Here is a 21,672-nt window from a genome sequence, read left to right as displayed (position 1 = left end):
GTAGGATGTCCCATCTCCCAGCCCACATCGTCAGGACATATACCAGAAAACACCACTCTTCCTCACTGCAGAAGCATAAAATCTATGTGCCAAGGAAGTACAGATGCTGAACTACATCGCTAGAGAGGCATTCTGATAGGTCTTTGTTAGAGGGTAGAGTACTGTGTTCTATGACCTTGGCTTGTAAGAGACAGTGGTGTTTGAGTGGATCTGTAAGCCCGGGGCCAATAGGAAATCATTGAACTATATTAGTGTGCAGATGAAGGCTTCCCTGATGGCTCAGTGAGTAAAGAATCTGCCTGCAGTACAGGAGATACAGGAGACAAGGATTTGATCCCTGGGCCAGGAAAAATCCCCTGGAGAAGGAAATGGCAACTCACTCCAGTATTCTTGCCTGGAAAGTCCCATGGACAGAGGAGCCTGGCAGGATACAGTCCATGGGGTCACAAAGAGTCAGACATGACTTAGTGATAGAGAAGGGCCTGCAGAGTTGCCAGCAACTCTACAGCATGCAGGTAATGCCTCCAGAATTGCAGCTCCTCCTCTCAGCACTACCAAGGTAGTGGAGTTTAGTAGTTGGACAAATTTACTTAGGGTCAATTTACTCAGAATAGATAGAAGGAGAGAGAATTTACTTTCTACTGCAGAAAGAAGCAAAAGTTATAGCCTAAAAAGCAGTCCAGAATTTCAGGTCTGAGTGACAAGGTAAAATTTCTTTAAATGTCTGAATTTCAGAATCAAAAGAAGATCTAGTAATTCTAAATCAAGTTCAAGTGGGTGGAAACACAGTCTAGTATCAGAAAAGAATCAAATTGCAAGGGGATGGGTGTGATTACAAGGGAGAAAGTTCTTGGCGTTCCCTGAAAACATTTAGAAGAAATAATTGATGTAAGATGCAGAATGCAATGATATCCAGGGAACTCTCAAGAGCAAAGTGATAGGAAACATCAAGAATATTCTGAGTCCTCAAAAACATGGGATCAGGAATAAAATAGTAAAGCAAAATTCAGCCAATCATATGGGCTAGACCCTTCTATTTCTGGATTCCATAAGGAGGATAATTTTAGAATTAAAAAAAAAAGTCCATATATTTATTGAATTTATTTATTTAATAAAATATATTTAAATGGAATAAATATAGCCTTATTAAAATTACATTGTCATACTTAATTTCTCAATTTTCTCCATGGACCTGTGTATGGAAATTACTGATCTATAAGAGATGTTGCTGACAGTCAATTCTGTCAATAACATCAACTTGAGTGACAGCCTAGGATTCCATTGAGTTTTCCAGACTTTAAGTTAGGGCGGAACTGGTCCTTAACTTAAAAGACTGGCCATCTAAAAAGACCTTGGAGTTCTAAAAAGTCTTTATTCAGATGAATTCAAATCTGGGTTAAGTTTTTAGTAAACTGTCCTGGCTTTGGCAGTCTTCACAGAGTGCAAGTGAGCCAATGTTAGGCTGAGGACAAGGCTGACTCAGGTTTGGGGATTTAGAGCACTTGTATCCTTCTTTTGTTGTTTTCATTTTTTCTTAGGAGCACATTCTCCACTGAAATCCTTGCCTCAGTGCATTGCTCAGAAAATTTGTGATTTCATGTCTAAGGACTCCAAAACCCTACAAAATTTATGGGCAAATCATTCTTGATTTTTGTTTAATTGGAGGAAAATTGCTTTACAATGTTTTGATGATTTCTGCTGTACAACAACACAAATCGGCCATAATTATACCTATATCCCCTCCCTCTTGAGCTTCCTTCCCCTTCCTGCATCCCATCCCTCTAGGTCATCACAGAGTGCCAGGCTGGGCTCCTTTTTTTATATAGCAACTTCTCATCAGCTATTTTACACATGGTAGTGCTATGCTGCTTTCTCCATTAGTCCCATCCTCTATTCCCCCACTGTGTCCACAAGTCCATTCTTTCTATCTGTGTCTCCATGCCTTCCCTGCAAATAAATACCATTTTCCAACATTCCATATATATGCATTAATATATTTGTCTATAATTATAATCCCCTTATAACTGTCTATAGAGTCTACAGAGATATTTCTTCTTTCATCACTGATATTGGTACTTTGTGTCTTCTACTTTTATTTATTCTTCAATCTGACTAAAAGTTTATCAATTTTATAAAATCTTTTCAAATAACCAACATTTCATTTCATTTCATTCAATGTCATTGCATTTCCTCAATTTCATTAATTGCTGCTTTTGTAGTTATTACCACATTTCTCCTGATACTTTGGATTTAACTTTTACCCTTCTTTGTCCATTTAATATAGAAGCATAGATCATGGATTTGAGATATTTTTTTCCTTTATAAAATAAATCTTTAGTGTTAGAAATTCCCCTCTGAGTACTGCTTTAACACCATCACACAAATTTTGATGCTTTATTTTAATTTTTACTTAGTTCAAATTATTTTTTAATATAATTTGTCTACCTTTTTGAAACATAAATTGTGGGGAACTGTGTTGTTTAATTGCCAGATACTTTGACTTTTTCCAGGTATCTTTTTGTTACTGGTTTTTAGGTTTATTCTGTTGTGGTTAGAGAATTATACATTGGATAATGTCAATTATATTAATTTCTTAAGGTTTAATTTATTGTATTTCTTCCCATGAACTCTTGCAAAGTATGTGTATATATCATTGTTGCATAGAGTGTTCTGCAAATGTCAATTTGTTGTAGTTTGTTCTTAATGCTGTTCAGTTTTTCATACCATTAGTAATTTTCTGTTTGCTTGTTATATCCATTACTGAGGAAAAGATGTTGAAATCTCAAGTATAATCGTGATTGTACTTTTTTCTCACTAAGGAATGCACACTTTATGTATAGAACTCTAAAGAAACGTTGTTACTGATTACTGTAAATACCAGGACTGTGGTTAATTTGTGGAGGTGAAGAGTTTACTATTCAATCAGACCACATGGAAGGGCTTCTAAGGTGGCTGGAAAAGTGCTATTTACTTTTTTTTGCTAATATATATATATATCATGAAATTTATCCTTTTAACCATTTTTAAGCATACATTTCAGTAACATTATGTATATTTACACTATTGTGAAGCCATCACCACTATCCATTTCCAGAATTCATCATTCCAAATTGAAACTCTGAACTCATTAAACAATAACTCCTCATACTCCCTTCCTCCACCTGCTACCATTCTACTTTCTGTCTCCGTGAACTTGACTATTTTAGGAACCTCATGTAAGTGGAATTGTCCCTTTGTGTCTGACTTATTTCACTAAGAATAATGTCTTTAAGTTTCCTCCATGTTGTAGCATGTATCTTAATTTCATTCTTTTGAAAATGAAACAATATTCCATTGTTTATATGTGTATGTGTATGTGTAGTGATTGTACTTCCGATTTCTTTCTTTTCTATTTTTTTTTTTTTTTTGTTTCATGAAATTTGAAGCTCTGCTATTAGGTACATAAATATTTAGTATGGTTATATCCCTTTGAGGAATTGACACCCTTATCATTATAAAATGGTCTCTGTTATCCCTAGTAATATTCTTTGATATGAAATTTGCTTTGTCTAATATTGATATATAACCCCAGCATTCTTTTGATTAGTATTTACAGAGTTTATCTTTTTACATTCTCTTACTGTATACCTATCTACATTATATTTAAACTTGTAGGTTTATTATAGAGAGTATATAGTATTTTTATACTTTTTTAATCCAACATGGCTAGTTCTTTAAATTGATACAAATTATAACATATCATTTACATTTAATACAGTTATTAATTTGTTTGGAATTATGTCTACTATTTTATCATTTTCTATTTATCCCTTCTCTTTTTAATTTTTTTTTTCCTCTTCTGAATTATTTGGTGGGTCTTGCATTTTATTTTATTATTCCATTTTCATTGATATATTGATTTTTTGCTATATTCTTTGTACAAATTTTAATGATTGTGTTTAGATTAAAATATACATAGCTAATCTGTCATAATTTCCTTGTAGTTAATATTTTATTCACTTCAAGTGAATATAAAAATCTTACAACCATATAGGCTCCTTAAGCCTTTGCCTCTTTGTTTTAATTATAATATGGAATTTACCTATATACATTGAGAACCTTCTCAGATGATGTAATAATTTTTGTTTTTGACAGTCACATATCTTTTAAAGACCTAAGAAAAGAAAAGTAATTATTTTATTTTCCCAGACTGTTTAACATTTCTGTTGTTCCTCATTTATTCTTAAAGTTTATAAGTTTTCTGTCTTTCTGAAGAACATCATTAAATTTGTTTAAAGTAAGTCTCCTGGCAATCGATTTCTTAGTTTCCTCTCCTAAGAAAATCTTTTTATTTTACATTCATTTCCTGAAGATAGTTTCACTGGACATAAAATTCCAAATTGTGATTATACCTTCTGGTCTCTCATGAAAAAGTCATTTTTCTCAGCTGCTTCAAGAATTTTTTTTCTTTATCTTTTGTTTTCACCAGATTATGATGTGTTTAGGTATGATTTTCTTTGGTTTAACCATTTGGGTTTTGCAGAACTTCATAAATTTGTAGATTTATTTTTCATCAAATATGAAATATTTTAGCCCATTATTTCTTCACATAATTTTCTCCTGTACCAATATCTCCTCTCTCCAGATTTCAAAGGCATAAATGTTAGGTGTGTTCCACTGGTTGTCTCATAGTTCCTACTGTGCTCATTTATTTTTAATTTTTTCTCATTCTTGTTCATTTGGATAATTCCTATTGATCTACATTCAGTTTTAATGACTCTTCATCTATCATATCCATTCTTCTATTGAGCCCACACAGTGATTTTTTTTTCTGATTTTTTTTTCAGCTCTAAACTCTTCATTTGTTTCTTTTTCATAAGTACTACTTATTTGTGAAGTTCTCTTTCTGTTAATTTCAAGACTATCCACCCCTCCTTCATTGAGTATGGTTATGGTACTGATTTAAAGTCTCTGTAAATTTCTGCCCTGTCCAATTTTTAAATTTAATGTAATTGAAATGTATTTAATGCATTACTATTTATATTTGTTCTTGGGTTTTGTAAGTTATCAAATTTAAGGGGGAATTCTATTTATCTCTATATAATTAATTAAAGTTTTAATTAGGAATGGCTCCTATATTTTATAGCATTTTATAAAGCTATTCTTAAGAATAAAGCTCATAAACTTTCTTTACAAATGTTAATATAAAATAATATATTGGCAGATTTTTGTGATATTAAATTATCATTACATTCTTGAACTAAATTATTTTACTGTGATGTTTTACTCATTTTACTCTTTGCTGAATTCTATTTGTGAATATTTGAATATTTTGTTTGTAATTTGGAATCTATATCAATGAATGCTATTTGTCTCTAGTCTCATTTTTTCAGTATTTTGTATGTTTTGATACTGACACTGTATTATTTTATGAAATGAACTGATGAAATTTTTAAACTTTTTTTATGTTTGTTCATCTTTTCATATATGTTAACTTAAAGACATCAATTATAACTTCTCATTTCCATTTTAGCTTTGGGATTATTTTACAATCCAACATTCCACATTTCTTAATCATATTATCAGAAAATTGGAAAATTGCTATTTTCTCTCTGGTGAGGTTATTCCTTTAAATAAGTAACAAATATTTATTGTACCAAACAAATGTTATCTCCAACATTTCATAGAAATAAATCCCTTTTATTTTTTCATTTGAACAAATGAACTGAAATTTTACAGTGTCTGTTATTCAGTTTTTTTCATTATTATCGATATTGGTGGTGATGCCTGTGAGTTTTGGTTACTAAGGCTGATGTAATCTTTGAATGAATAAATGGGTGAATATAGGAAAATATCTTATGAAACACTATGCAATTTTTGCGTCTGAAAACAAGATTTTATCTCATTCAACTAACTGACCTCCCTCATGGAAATTATGCTATATGGCCTTTTTCTATGCAATTTCCAACAAACTTTTCACATATTTCTTCTCAGAAATTTGTCTAAAGAAAATACACTTTAATTCCATTGAGACAACTTGAAAAATACATTTGTCTTCTTACAAAGGCAAACAGAAACTAAATTTTCACTGAAACTGTAAATATTTTGAATTAAAATGTTTGCAGTGAAATCCAGGAAAAACATTTTTGATTAAAAAAAAAACCTTAGGGAATAGTTATAATCAGACAAGTTTGAGAAAACTTGGCTTACACAAATTCAGATAAAGTTTTCTGCAACTATTTTTGATAATGAATAATTTAACTCATTCTGATATTGCTATCTTTGGGATAGTTTTTACTTTAGGTGCTTGTTCTTTCCCTTTGTTTTTGGATTTTGCTGTCTTATAGGTTTAAAAGTAGACTTCTTGAAAAACCTGCACAAGGAATATTGTCCTGTATTGTAAAACACAATTGTATTTATTATTTAATAAATGGTGATAGGAAGTACCTTTGTGTTTGGGGAAAAAAATGTCAGATATGGAGCAAAATTCTGTAGACTTGAACAAGTCTGAAACTTTGAGACACATTTTCCTCACACTGTAGGGTAATAGAGTTGATATTACAGTTATATGGATTAGAACTAAAAATGAAATACCTAACTAACACTGCTAACACTGTGCTTGGTAAAAGATATATAATAGCTATTGCCGTTTTTGCCATTATTAAATGTATAATTGCTGAGAACTGAGAACTGACTAGATAGTGGATCTGCAAAGTGGATATGTACCCTCTTGAGAATGTATATTGGCATATGATAAAGTTGGGGCTTCTCTGATAGCTCAGCTGATAAAGAATCCACCTGCAATGCAGGAGATCCTGATTTGATTCCTGAGTTGGGAAGGCCCTCTGGAGAAGGGATAGGCTACCCACTCCAGTATTCTTGGGCTTTCCTGGTGGCTCAGACAGTAAAGAGTCAACCTGCAACATGGGAAACCTGGGCTCAATCCCTGGGTTGGGAAGATCCCCCGGAAAAGAGCATGGCAACCCATTCCAGTATTCTTGCCAGGAGAATCGCCATGGACAGAGAAGCCTTGAGGATTAACTCCATGGGGTCACAATGAGTCGGGCATGACTGAGCAACTAAGCACAGCACAGCATGATGAAGTTGGATTTAGGGTGATGTTATAATCTGTTGAGGGGGATATATTCATTTACAAATTTAATAAATATTTATTGGATACCTGCTTTGTGCTATGCATTGACCTATGTATCATGAATTAATTAGTAGAAAAATAAAACACAGAGAACATTGACCTAATGCATTTTATACTCCAGTGGTTATAGCAACACAATTGTCCACATAATGGCAGTCAGGTGATACTTGTGTATTTGAAACAAAATTGGAAAAGTAATTTCTGGCATCAACAACTCAATGAACTTGAGTTTGAGTAAACTCCAGGAGTTGGTGATGGACAAGGAGGCCTGGCGTGCTGCAGTCCATGGGGTCACAAAGAGTTGGACACTACTGAGCGACTGAACTGAACTGAACTGAATTTCTGCAGATGAAACAGGTTGAGAATACACAAACCCTCAAAGCAGTCAATTTCTGGGTGGATACAATCTGAGGAGATTACAAGATAATGATGAACAGAAATGAACATTTATCAATATTTTGTTTAGAATAATTCTTAATAACGTCTTTGATTTCTTTGTTTTGCCCCTTGAATTCCAATGGTTGTTAGTTACACTTCTGGTATTGCCAATAAAAAGTGAAAGTGAAAGTCGTTCAATCGTGTCTGACTCTTTGCAACCCCATGGACTATACAGTCTATGGAATTCTCTAGGCCAGAATACTGGAGTGGGTAGCCTTTCCCTTCTCCAGGGAATCTTCCCAACCCAGGGATTAAACCCAGGTCTCCTGCAACGCAGGTGGATTCTTTACCAGCTGAGCCACAAGGGGAGCCCAAGAATACTGGAGTAGGTAGTCTAACCCTTCTCCAGAGGATCTTCCTGACCCAGGAATTGAACCAGGGTCTCCTGCATTGCAGGCGGACTCTTTACCAACTGAGCTATCAGGCAAGCCCATCAACTCTAAACACAATACTAAAACAACTCTAAATGTACAGGAGAAAAACCTAAAACAAAGATTCTGGGGTTTCTTAAGACTTGGAAGAAGTGAACAATACTGGTTGAGTTTACAAATTTCATGACTTATTAGCCAAAGAGAAAGATGCAGTCTATGCCAGGTGAAATACTAAACTTCCCCAAAATCTGTAGTTTTAGTAGCTCAAAGGAACTGAAGAAAGAGTTTGAGGAAATCTCAAAACTAAAAGTTGAGGGAGAATCAAGGAAAGGACAGAGATAAGGCAAACCACAGATTCTTCTCTGGGGAACCATAAAGTCTGCTTAAATCTCTAGCTGACCTCTGAATCATGCATGTCTAGGGTAAAAAAATCTAAATTCTTGAGGTGCCACATTATGAAGTTCAAAGTGTTCAAGTTTCATCAAAGGTAAGAAGAATGCAAAGAAACTAGAAAGTATGACTCCTTCATAGTAAAAAAGAAAATAATACTGAGGAAACCTAGGCATTAGACTTAAATAGACAAAGCTTTAAATCAATTCTCAAAATGCTCAAATAGCCAAAGGAAACCATGGACAAAGAACTAAAGGAAATAAGGATAATGTCACCTCAACAAAGAATAGCAATAAAGGAGTATAAATTATAAAAAGAAATTAAATACAAATTTGGAGGATGAAAAATACAAAAGCTGAAGTTAAAAATTTGCTAGACTGATTCAACTGCAGAACTGAGCAGAAAGAAGGAAAAATTGAAGAACTTTGAGACAGATCAATTGAGATCAACCAGTGTGAGGAGAAGAAAGAGAAAAGATGAAGGAAAATGAACAGCACCCTAGAGACACATGAGACACTATCAAGTTTACTAACACATGTATAATGGTAGTGCCAGAAGAGAAAGAGAAGGGAGAAAACATGCAGAAAGAAATTTAAGGAAATATTGGCCAAAATTTCCCACACTTTGAGGAAAGACATGAATCTACATGTATAAGAAGCTCAATGAACTCTATAAACATATTATTTCAAGAGATCCACACCAAGACATTATGGTCAAAATTATATGGGATCTTTAACAAGACTAATAATGAATTTCTCTTTAGAAACCATGGGGCCCAGAAGGCAGTGATATTGCATATTTAAAGCACGCAAAAACAAAAATTTTGTCAACCAAGAATTCTGTGTATGGCAAAACTATAAACTCTACTTCAAAAAATGGAGAAATTGAGACTCAAGGCACAGTAAAGTCAACAAAGTTGACAAACTTTCAACTAGAAATATTATGAAAAAAAGAGAGAAGATACAAATTTCTAAAATTAAAAATGAAAGTGGTGAGGGGCATTATTACTGAACTTAGAGAAATTAAAAGAATTATAAAATAATAAATGAACAATTGTACTCCAACAAATCACATAAGCTAAATGAAATAAACAAATTCCTAGAAACATGCAAACTACTAAAAGTGTCTCAAGAAGAAATAAAGACTCTGACAGAGTGAAGTAAGCCAGAAAGATAAAGACCAATACAATATACTAACGCATATATATGGAATTTAGAAAGATGGTAACGATAACCCTATATGCAAAACAGAAAAACAGACACAGATGTACAGAACAGAATTTTGGACTCTGTGGGAGAAGGCGAGGTTGGGATGTTTCGAGAGAACAGAATCAAAACATGTATATTATCTAGGGTGAAACAGATCACCAGCCCAGGCTGGATGCATGAGACAAGTGCTCGGGTCTGGTGCACTGGGAAGACCCAGAGGAATCGGGTGGACAGGGAGGTGGGAGGGGGGATCGGGATGGGGAATACATGTAAATCCATGGCTGATTCATGTCAATGTATGACAAAAACCACTACAATATTGTAAAGTAATTAGCCTCCAACTAATAAAAATAAATGAAAAAAATAAAAAAAGAAATAAAGACTCTGATAACAAGTAAAGACATTTCATCAACAATCAAAAAACCTGCCAGCAAGACAAGTCTTGGACCAGATGGCTCCACTGAAAAATTTTATCAATCATTTAAAGAAGGATTAACACCAGTATTTTTCAAACTCCTACAAAATAAAAGATGAGGGAACAATTGTAACTCTTTCTATGAGACCAGCATTATCCAGATACCAAAGCCAGATTACAAGAAAAGATAAGTATAAACCAATGTCACTTTTGAATATAGATGCAAGAAATCCTCAACAAAAGCAAACTAAATTTGGCATCATATTATGCACCATGACCAAGTGTGACTTATCCCAGGAATGAAAGATGGTTCAGCATATAAAAGTCAATTAATGTAATACATCACATGAATACAATGAAGGTAAGAGAAGCACACAATCATCTCTATTGATAGAGAAAAGGTGTTTAGCAAAACCCATCACTCTTTCATGATAAAAACATGCAACAAACTAGGCATAAAAAGAAACTTTCTCAACACGACAAAGGGCATTTATGAAAAACCCACAGTTAACATCCAACTCAATACTGAAAGATTACTCTTTAAGATCAGGAAAAAGACAGGACATCTGCTTTCACTACTGACACTTAACATTGCACTGGAGATTCTATCTAAAGAAATCAAACAAGAAAGAAAATAAAAGGCAGAGGAAAACTGGAAAAAAAAAAAATAAAATTGGCACTTTTCACAGATGACATGATCTTTCATATGGAATATCCTAAAGAACACACACACAAAAATATGGATATAATAAATGAATTCAGCAAAGTTGGAGGATACAAGATTAATGCATGAAAATTAATTATAGTTTTTTACAGGAGAAATGAGCAAATCATAAATGAAATTGAGAAAACAATTCCATTTACAATACCATCCCAGAAAAATCTCAACTGATAAGAGCATCAGTGATAGAAAAGAATGAAGTACTTATAGAAGCTACAAAATTGAAGAACTTTAAAAATACTGTGTTAAGTGAAAGAAGTAAGACACAAAAGATTGCTTACTGTATGATTTTGATTATATAAAATACCCAGATTAGCTAAATTCAAAAGATAAAAAGCAAATAAGAAATTTTCAGGGGCTGGGGAGGGGGATGAGTAGGGGGGCGAAAAATGGGAAAATGGAGAGTGACTGCTTAATGGGTAGCAGTTTCCTTTTGCAATGATGAAATATTTTAGAACTAGAAAGAGGTGATGGTTGCATGATGATGTGAATGGACTAAATGCTTCAGGATTGTACAATTTAAAATGATTAATATGTAAGTTTTACCTCAATAAAAAATAATATATGTAACACTGAATGTGTTATTGTTATTGTCATCATCATTACTATGGAAAAACAACGTTTACCAAATTTCATTTCCTTTTAACAATTTAGATTATGAGAAAAAATAGACTAAAACTATAGTCGGTATAATTTGCATAACATGTTCTTCTTGTCTTCTCTCTGTTCTCTTTCAGATTATGTCTGGCCATTACCTAGATATTTGTGCCCCGTCTGGATTTCTTTAGATGTTTTATTTTCTACAGCGTCCATCATGCACCTCTGCGCTATTTCGCTGGATCGGTATGTAGCAATACGTAATCCTATTGAGCATAGCCGTTTCAATTCACGGACTAAGGCCATCATGAAGATTGCTATTGTTTGGGCAATTTCTTTAGGTAATTAACTTTCTTGGCCAGTAGAATTGCAGCGGCTATGCTCAATACTTTCGGATTATGTACTGTGAACAACGTACAGACGTCGACTGGTAACATTTGCGTTTAATCGGGATTCTTCTAATTAATGATTATTCTTAACCTATTTATCTGATATTTAGGTTAACAATAATGAAAGAAATGTAAAGCATATGAATATGCAAAAGTAAAGTTTCCGTTTATGCTGTTAAATTATTTTGTGAGTCAAAGTGCCAATGAATTCTGCAACACAGACACATACCTCTGAGATATTTAAAATGATTTGAAGATGACAAAAATATATGGAAAGGTCTAAATTTTTAAAATAGAGCATTTAAATCTTGGAAAAGATAAATCTATCCCAGAATATTAATCTTAACATTTTTATTCTAACTCTGTATCTTCAGTAGAAAATTTTATAGTGCAATACAAATCTTCACAAAGTAAACATGTCTAAATTTATACTGTTAATCTACTTAAAATATACTATTTCCCCCATGTTTTTAAATATATCCTTGAATTCTGGTTATACAAAAAGAAAAACATTTATTGGTTTCTTTGAACATTTGGGGGAAGTCGAAGGGAGAAAAATGATCATCTTATAGCTTATAATTAAAATATGCATGCCTTCAGTTCAGTCAGTCAGTTCAGTCACTCAGTCGTGTCTGACTCTTTGCAACCCCATGGACTGTGGCACACCAGGCCTCCCTGTCCATCACCAACTCCCGGAGTTTACTCAAACTCACGTCCATTGAGCCGGTGATGCCATCCAACCATCTCATCCTCTGTCGTCCCCTTCTCCTCCTGCCTTCAGTCTTTCCCAGCATCAGGGTCTCGTCCAATGAGTCACTTTTTCGCTTCAGGTGGCCAAAGTATTGGAGTTTCAGCTTCAGCATCAGTCCTTCCAATGAATATTCAGGACTGACTTCCTTTAGAATGGACTGGTTGGATCTCCTTGCTGTCCAAGGGACTCTCAAGAGTCTTCTCCAACACCACAATTCAAAAGCATCAATTCTTTGGTGTTCAGTTTTCTTTAGAGTCCAACTCTCACATCCATACATGACTACTGGAAAAACCATAGCTTTGACTAGATGGACCTTTGTTGGCAAAGTAATGTCTCTGGTTTTTAATATGCTGGCTAGGTTCGTCACAGCTTTTCTTCCAAGTATTAAGCATCTTTTAATTTCATGGCTGCAGTCACTATCTGCAGTGATTTTGGAGCCCAAAAAATTAAAATCTGTCACTGTTTCCATTGTTTCCTCATCTATTTGCCGTGAAGTGATGGGGCGCTAATATTCAAGTCACAAAATTTAACTGATTGGCATATAAGGGCTTTTACAATCCATTTTTTTCCTTTTTTTTTTCTCTTTCAGTTGAAATTTACAGTTAGTGTCTCATTAAATAATTCTTCTTAAAAGTTATGTTTCTGTAAAAGATTCCAGTAAATTTTATGAGATCAAGACCACATTTCTGATATCATCGAAAGATTTTTGACTCTGGGTTTATTAATAAAATAAATTTAAGTTTTAAGATTGTTCTATTATAGGTGGCTACACACACACACACACACACACACACTTTAAGATAAAAAGCAATAATATAAAAACATCTCCCAGAAAGAAAAGTGAACCTAAATACACAATTTGAACTACATGTTCAAAGGTTTACAGATTTTACCATTTCCATCCTGAAGAGCTTCTCTAGGAAGATGTTAATTCTTGTGGTGTTTACAAAAGAAATACACAGCTAAATTAAATCAGAATATTAGAAGCATTCAATTCAGTTCAGTTGCTCAGTCGTGTCTGACTCTTTGCAACCCCATGAACTGCAGCATGCCAGGCTTCCCTGTCCATCACCAACTCCCAGGGCTTACTCAAACTTATGTCCACCGAGTCTGTGATGTCATCCAACCATCTCATCCTCTGTCATCCCCTTCTCCCACCTTCAACCTTTCCCAGCATCAGGATTTTTCCCAATGAGTCAGCTCTTCACATCAAGTGGCCAAAGTATTGGAATTTCAACTTCAGTATCAGTCCTTCCAATGAATATTCAGGACTAATTTCCTTTAGGATGAACTGGCTGGATCTCCTTGCAGTCCAAGGGACTATCAAGAGTCTTCTCCACAGTTCAAAAGCATCAATTAGCTTCTAATAATTACAAAAGCATTAGCTTCTAACAATTACAGCCTGGGTAATTTAGACAGATTCTTATGCTAAAGATAACAAAAATATGGAAAAAAATATTATAAGCATTGAGAATATAATAAAATAGTGAGACATCCAGAAAGACAGAAATCCAGAAAAATGAATATGACTTTTGGGTCATGTCTGCTAATGAAGCATTTGCAAACCTGAAGATGTGATAACAGGTTGAGAAGCTCATTCTAGTCTCATGAGCCTGGCAAAGGTCAACTGACTTGAGCTTATTTTTGGATCCCAAAGGCCTGTACACTAGAAATACAGATGAAGCAGAATTAAACCACCATTGACATGGAGTTCAGGCTTCGTTCAAGTCACCTATGTAACCAAAAAATATCGAGCCTGGAAATTGGAATAAAGTGATTTTATATTCTTGACCTTTCTAGTTTTCTTGATAGAAGCAAAAAAAAAAATTATCCTAGGCTTGAAATTGTTTCTTTCAATTACTTTTAATTCCTGTAACTGAAATACAATGATAAACAGGCACATGAAAAAACAAGACGACATGAACCATATCAGTTCAGTTCAGTCACTCAGTCGTTTCCAACTCTTTGCAACCCCATACCAGGCTTCCCTGTCCATCCCCAACTCCCGGAACTTGCTCAAACTCATGTCCATTGAGTTGGGGATGCCATTCAATCATTTTATCCTCTGTTGTCCCCTTCTCCTCCTGCCTTCAATCTTTCCCAGCATCAGGGTCTTTTCTAATGAGTCAGTTTTTACATGAGGAGGCCAAAGTATTGGAGTTTCAGCTTCAATATCAGTCCTTCATTGGAAGGACTCATTGGAAAAGAACAAACAAGACAAGATGAGGAAAACAAGACAATGTGTTTTGTTTGTAGTGTGCACATGGAAATTAGAGCTTCCCTGATGGCTCAGCTGTTGAAGAATCCGCCTGCAATCCATGAGACCCCAGTTCGATTCCTGAGTCAGGAAGATGCCCTGGAGAATGTATAGGCTACCCATTCCAGTGTTCTTGGACTTCCCTGGTGGCTCAGATTGTAAAGAATTTGCCTGCAATGTGGGAGATCTGGATTTGATCCTTGGGTTGGGAAGATCCCCTGGAGCAGGGCATGGCAGCCCACTCCAGTATTCTTGCCTGGAGACTACCCATGGACAGAGGATCCTGACAGGCTACAGTCCACAGGGTCGCAAAGAGTCAGACACAACTGAGTGGCTAAGCACAGCACAGCACATGAAAATTATAAGCTGAACTTAAATATTTCAGCAAGAAACTGCAAACTATAAAGCATGACATTTAAGATACAAAATCAATAAACAATGAAGAAATGTGGAAGTTAAACATTAGCATGAAAACTTTAGAACTCAAAGACAGATTAGACAAGAGAAAGCATTACTGGATGAGAAAGCTAAGAGAGCATTGCTGGATGTCAGTTACAGGAAACTGTGATGAATGAAGCAAGGAAAATTGGAAGGTTATAAAAGAGAAAATAAGAAGATAATAGACACACAGTATAAAATTAGAAGAGTTCCACAAGGTGAGAAAAGAATGGTAGGAAAGCAAGATTTGAAGAAATAATGGCTTTTCAAATTGATGAAAGACACAGATACTCACATTTAAAGAGCTCAACAAGTCTCAAGCAGAATGAATAAAAAGCAGTCCACGTTTAGAGCCATCATAGTGACACTGCAGAAAAAGATAAAATATAAATCAACCTTAAAGAAAAAAAGATCAAGTTCAGTTCAATAGTGCAATGATAAGATGGATGAATGCCTTCTCAACAACAGTGAGAACTACCATTCAACACTACCTTCAACACTACCATTCAAATGATAGTGTCAATATATGTAGAATTGATATATGTATAACTAAGTCCCTTCACTGCTCACCTGAAACTATCACAACATTATTAATCAGCTATAGCCTAAAACAAAATAAAGTTTTTAAAAAGTGAATGCTAAATTAGAATCATATATTCAGCAAAATTATAGAATCACTCAAGAATCAAAGTGAAATAAAGACATTATCAGACAAACAAAAACTAAGAGAACATGACAAAAGCAGACTCTTACTTAACAAAATAATAAAGGATATTCTTCAAATAAAGGAAAATGGCCACAAATGGAAGGTTGGAGATGCAGGAAGCAACTAAATGCAATGCAAATGGTAAATGTGAAGTTAAACATAAACATTGACTTATAAAACAATAATATTTTTTTATGGATCTCAGTATATTAATGAAACTAAAATTCACAAAATAATAGCATATAAGAAGAGAGAGTTGAAAGTAAACTTTTTCATTGTCCAGGAGAAAAGTAAAAATGATATTTAATATTAAACTTTGATGACTAAGTATAACATGTCCATTCAGAGGTAATAACTAATAGAGAAGAAATGTTTAACTTCCAAATTTATAGAAAAATATTAGAGAATAATATAATAAATCCAAAAGGAGACAATAAAGGATGAAAAGAAAAGAAACACAAATCAGATGGCAAAATATAGAAACATGTACTAAGATGGCAGAATTAAAACTAAATATATCCATAGTATATTCACTGTAAATGGGAGTAAATATTCTAAGACTCTCAGACAAGAGTTGAAAAAATAATCTAGGTGTTTATAAGAAGCATATACAAATCACAAGGAAAGTAAAGGATTAAAAAGCTACTCCACAAAAGCCCTAACCAATGGAAAGACTGTGTAACTATGTTAACAATTTACCAGGATATATTTTTCAGCAAAAAATAATAATTTTAAAGAAAAGTTACTTCATAATGATGAAGGATTTAATTCATTTGGAAGACACATAATAATAAACATGTATATGTGTAATAATATGGCCTCAACATTATTAAGTCAAAAATGGACAGAATTGTAAAGACAAACAAATCTGCAATCATGGTACAAGATTTTAACACACTCTTTTCAGTGATTGTATGAGGACAATGAAAAAACTGAACTCATTAACAAGTTAAAATACATATTTCTGTCATTTACATAAGAAATATTTCTCAAAATTTACCATATATTTGACCATAAGTTAATTCTCAATAAATTTCAAGTGCTGGAGTCATAAAATTATTCAAGTTCAAATGAAATAGAAATGTTTACCAAAAGGTAAACAGAAAAATCTACATACATTTGCAAATTTAGAAATTATTTCTCAATAAGCTTTGACCCAATGGACTTAGAATCCACTGATGACTCATCTCTGAACCATTTATTATTATGTGATTGTAGACTGATCATTTTTCTCACTTTATTGTTCTTTCTTCCTTTCTTTATTAGTTGGCATACTGTAAGGAAGAATTTTCTTGCTCACTTTGTTATTTATTTGTATTGGTAAAGATTCCTGATTTCTTTTGTAATCAATGTAACTTAATTCATTCCTATCCTTAATTATTTTGATGCTCAAGTCATCCCAGATTTGTCCAATGAGAACCCCTTTGATATGTCCCATCAGTACTCTGAGCATTTCCTTACTTTCTGCCATTGATTTTACCAGGTTTACCCTCTCTTTTCCATGTCCCAGTTTTGAAATCAGTTATTTCATCCAAGGAAACCCCCCCTTTTTTAGTGGTCAGATGTTTTATAAACCAATAAGAAATCTTGGTATAGGCATTGCTACTAGGATATGGTTACTTCTATATATCTATGCATTTAATTCCTATCCAGTAATACAAGACTCTTCCACTACTTTCCCAATTCCTTGTTATTCCTCATTTTTCTCACAGTGAGTAATGTGATCCTCAAAAGCATCAATATATTTATTTACTATTTATATTTTCTAAATCCTACAATATACAAATTCATTTCAGAATTTCTATCCTCATACCACTCAGTAAATAAAATGCTACATTTAAAATTGCATTACAATGCCTTCTGTCTTTAGAATGATTCCCACTGAGGATATAGGTCAAAGCTCTGTGTCCAAACTGCTAGAATTAGGATGAATTTTTTTCTTCTATGTGGTTCTGTTACCAATTCTTTACAGTTAGGGTTTGTTTTGGTTTTTGTATACATTCAGTATTGATTTACCCTATCTTGTTGCCTTTGTTTTTTAATACATAAAACCTCAGAGACTTTTAATATGTAAAAACTTAAAAGAAAAAGCCACCTTAATATAATGTCCCCAAAGTCAAAAGTATTAAAATGGTATACTCAGAGAAATGTCACTCTTTCTTTTCTCCCTTGGTTAACCCATTCACTGATTTCTGGAATATATTTTGAAGTTAATTTTTGCAAAAAAAAATATATATATATATATATATTTCTGTTTATCCTTTCTTAAATAAAAGATAAAATATTACATACATGTTAACACTTTGCTGTTCTTTATTTGGTAATATGTCCTGGAAATCACCCTCTATCAATTCATAGGAATATGATAGATGTAAACCCAAATATCATGTAAATGATCTAAGCACTCTATTTAATTCCTTTTTCTAATACTCACTAGGACTGTATTTTACAGATATATCATAATTTATTTAATCAATCTCCTGTGTAATATGAGTATTTAAGTTGTTTCTAATATTTTGCAATTACCAGTAATTCCACCAGAAATAATGTTCATATCATTCTCTCTCTAACTCTGTGTGTTTCATAATTTTTGGAGTTTAATTTCAGCAAAAATTCCAAGAAGCAGAGTTGATTTATTAAGAGATAAATGTACACATATACATTTCATTAGGGGTTGAGCTAATGAACTCAAGAGAGCGGATTTGTCCCAAATCTTGCTAATGAAGTGTAGTTAAAACTTTAAATTTTTGCCAATCTAATAGGTGAGATATGCTATCTAAGTATAGTTTTAACTATTTTATTATAGCTGAAGTTGAGTTTGTTTTCATGTTTGTCATTATTAATTCAGTTTTTCACAAAGTGTGTGTTTTGCTCATTTTTCTGTTTTTCATATCTTTATTTCTCAATTTTGAAACTCTTTTTACATCAAAAATAATACACATTTCACATGTAAATGAAAATACTGTGATCACTATTGCTATATCTTATGGTGATTTTGCCAGGCAAAACTATTATTATTATTATTTTGCTGTTCATTTTATAAATCAAATTTCCTTTCTATGTTCAGTTATAGTTATATATTCTCTTCTCATAGTCAGGTTAAACAATACATTACTCATGTTTTCTTCATTTTTTTACATTTAGGCCCCCAATCCACTTGGAGTTAATGTTTGTCTGTGGTGAGATATCCATTTAATTTTATCTCCTTCCATATAACCATTCAGTTGTCTCATGCTTGTTACTCAAAAAGTTGATCTACTCTGATATATGATGCCATCTTTATAGCATGTGAAATATTCTTACATATCTGAGCCTATCTCTGAAGTTTATATTTTATTCTATTTGTGTGTCTCTTTATGTGCTAATTCCACACTGTTTTAATTATGAAAGTTTTATAATAAATGTTATCATCTGATATAATTAATCACCACTCATCGCTTTTGTTTTTCAGAGCTTGTCTAGAAATTCCAAGATGTTTAATTTTCCCTATTAGCTTTAACATTAATTTTACTTCCATTTTAAAAGCTTGTTTAAAAGCTTGTTTATTTTTATAGGGGTCTCTTTATATTTATAAATTTAGAAGAAATAACTGAATTTAAAAAAAATTCTTTCTAGGTTATGGCCACGCTGTCTCTCAGACCATAGAGCAATCTTATTATATAGGCACTCCCATGCCCTCCTTACCACTATCTATAATCTATCTCATAAGAATGAATCTTGCAGCTTTGTCACTCTACTGAAACTATCTCTGTGAATTCATTAGTGACTTCTTAATCATTTATTAAATAATTGTTACTTATCAAGGTTTTTGGTCTCAGGATATCTGTACACACTTAAATGTTATTGAAGATCCCAAAGAACTCTTGTTTATATGAATTATATCTATTTAGAAATAGATATATATCTGTCTATAAAATAAAATGGAAAAAATTTAAATTATGTGTGGGTTTATTTAAAAATACTAAACCTAATACATGTTAACATGAATAACATAGCTCTATGAATAATAGCTATATTTTGCAAAGAAATTAAATTAGTGAATAGAGTAGCATTGTCAAACTTTTTTCAAATCTCTTTATCTTCTGGCTTAGAAGAGAAATTCTCATCTTTGCTGCTGCATCTAATCTGTTGTAATGAGCTGCTTTGGTTAAATTATGTGAATAAAATATATAACCTCATTACAGATAGATAACTTCAATAAAGTAAAATGTTTTAGTAATATTTTCAGATAATAGTGGACACTTTTTTTTTGATACTACACTAAAATTCGGTAAGTGGTAGTTTCTTAAGTTTAGTTGCAATGTGGAATCGGAAGCCATATCCCTGAACTTTTCATATGCTGTTACATTAAAATCCACTAATCTGTCTTGCATTTTGAAGAATATTTTATCCATGCTTTCTTTAATAACATCAAGTGTAGATATTTTGGAAAATATTATTTCACTGAGTTGTGCAGATTTTTCAAATGTTAATACAATACCAAAAATCACATATATTAATAATTCCTACCAATCTTATCAGAAAGCACTCTAAGCATAAAGTATCATGCCTTCCTGGACAGATACAAGTTCCCCAAAGTTCCAATATTCACCTGAAAGCTGAAGTTTTATCATGGTAGCAAATACCATTTCTTTTTTGCTTGACACAGCAGATTCAACTCATCCATCTTTGAGAAAATATCTGCCAATTATCCAAGTATGAATAACCCTGGTGTGTCTTGCAGTCATTCTTTCAAATAAAAATGTTATTCCATGGGAAAAAAGGCTAGTTTATCTTCCAATTATAACAACTGCTGAAGTGCTTTTCCACAAAGCAACCATCTTATGTCAATATGCAGCAGAAGTGCTCTATGTATACTTCCATTTCATCGCATGGATTATTAAAAGGGTCAAAATTTCATAAAATTAATATTAGTTTCTACTGCTTCATCAAAGACATTCTTAAGTAAAATTGGCTCATTTTCCCCCCTGAAAGTATGTGGTGGTAAGCAATGCAAGGACTACTTTTACAATTCAGTATCACTAGTTTGACTTCATGCTAAGATTATCAGCCTGGTGTTCTGCAGTTCGTGAGGCCGCAAAGAGTCAGACACAACAGAGTGACTGAACAACAACAACAACAAATCAGCAGTTTTACTCACCATTATTTTGCAGCATGTAACCACACGGTGAAAACAGCAAATAAAATATTAGTATTATTATGGGAATAGTTTTGACTTCATAAAACCACTGATATTCTTAGAGACACTGAGGTACCCATGGACCAAATTTTAAGAATTATGTTTCCAACTCTAGCTCTCCCTGTGTCATTTGAAACAATGGAAAATGCTTTCCTAATTCTCTCATCCTTTGCATGCTACATCAGTTTTCTTTGGTTTTCTTCCATCTTTCTGTCTGCTCTTGTTCCATTCATTTTCTACTTTACTCTCGCTCTTCCTAACATCCTGTCCATTCCAACCACTAATACACTTTTCCTGGCTTATTTCATCCACAGAAATATCTTAAAATCTATCTACTGATGAATGTCAAATAAATACTTCTATTTATTTCATTAGATTATCTATCCAGATATCTAGCTTAAGCTGTATTGAGATGAATGTTAGGTATGTATATTTCAAATGCCATCTCACCAAGATTGTACTCATCACCTTTCTCTCATTTTCATTATCCCCTCCTCCTACACTTTTGTTTCTCAAGTGTGTTCTCAAAGCAATAGCATCTTCCATATACCCAAAAAGAAGTCTGAGGATTATTTTAGACTCGTTCTCTTACTTCCCATAGCCAATTGACTTAACCTGTCCTTTTTTTTAAATTAATTTGTTTATATATTTTACTTCACAATATTGTATTGGTTTTGCCA

General features: G+C 33.2%; 1 protein-coding gene across 1 annotated transcript in view; it reads left to right on the top strand.

The window, feature by feature from the left end:
• The window catches only part of HTR2C (5-hydroxytryptamine receptor 2C), a 294,503-nt gene that overhangs the window by 189,797 nt on the left and 83,034 nt on the right, over positions 1-21,672 (top strand). The window contains exon 4 of the mRNA XM_065916414.1: positions 11,413-11,613. Coding sequence (XP_065772486.1) covers positions 11,413-11,613 — 201 coding nt within the window. The remainder of the gene's footprint in view (positions 1-11,412; positions 11,614-21,672) is intronic.

This window comes from Muntiacus reevesi, chromosome X (assembly GCF_963930625.1).
Source record: "Muntiacus reevesi chromosome X, mMunRee1.1, whole genome shotgun sequence".
NCBI lineage: Eukaryota > Metazoa > Chordata > Mammalia > Artiodactyla > Cervidae > Muntiacus > Muntiacus reevesi.
Note: the sequence above shows the minus strand (reverse complement) of the source record. Positions and strands in the feature narration are given on the sequence as shown.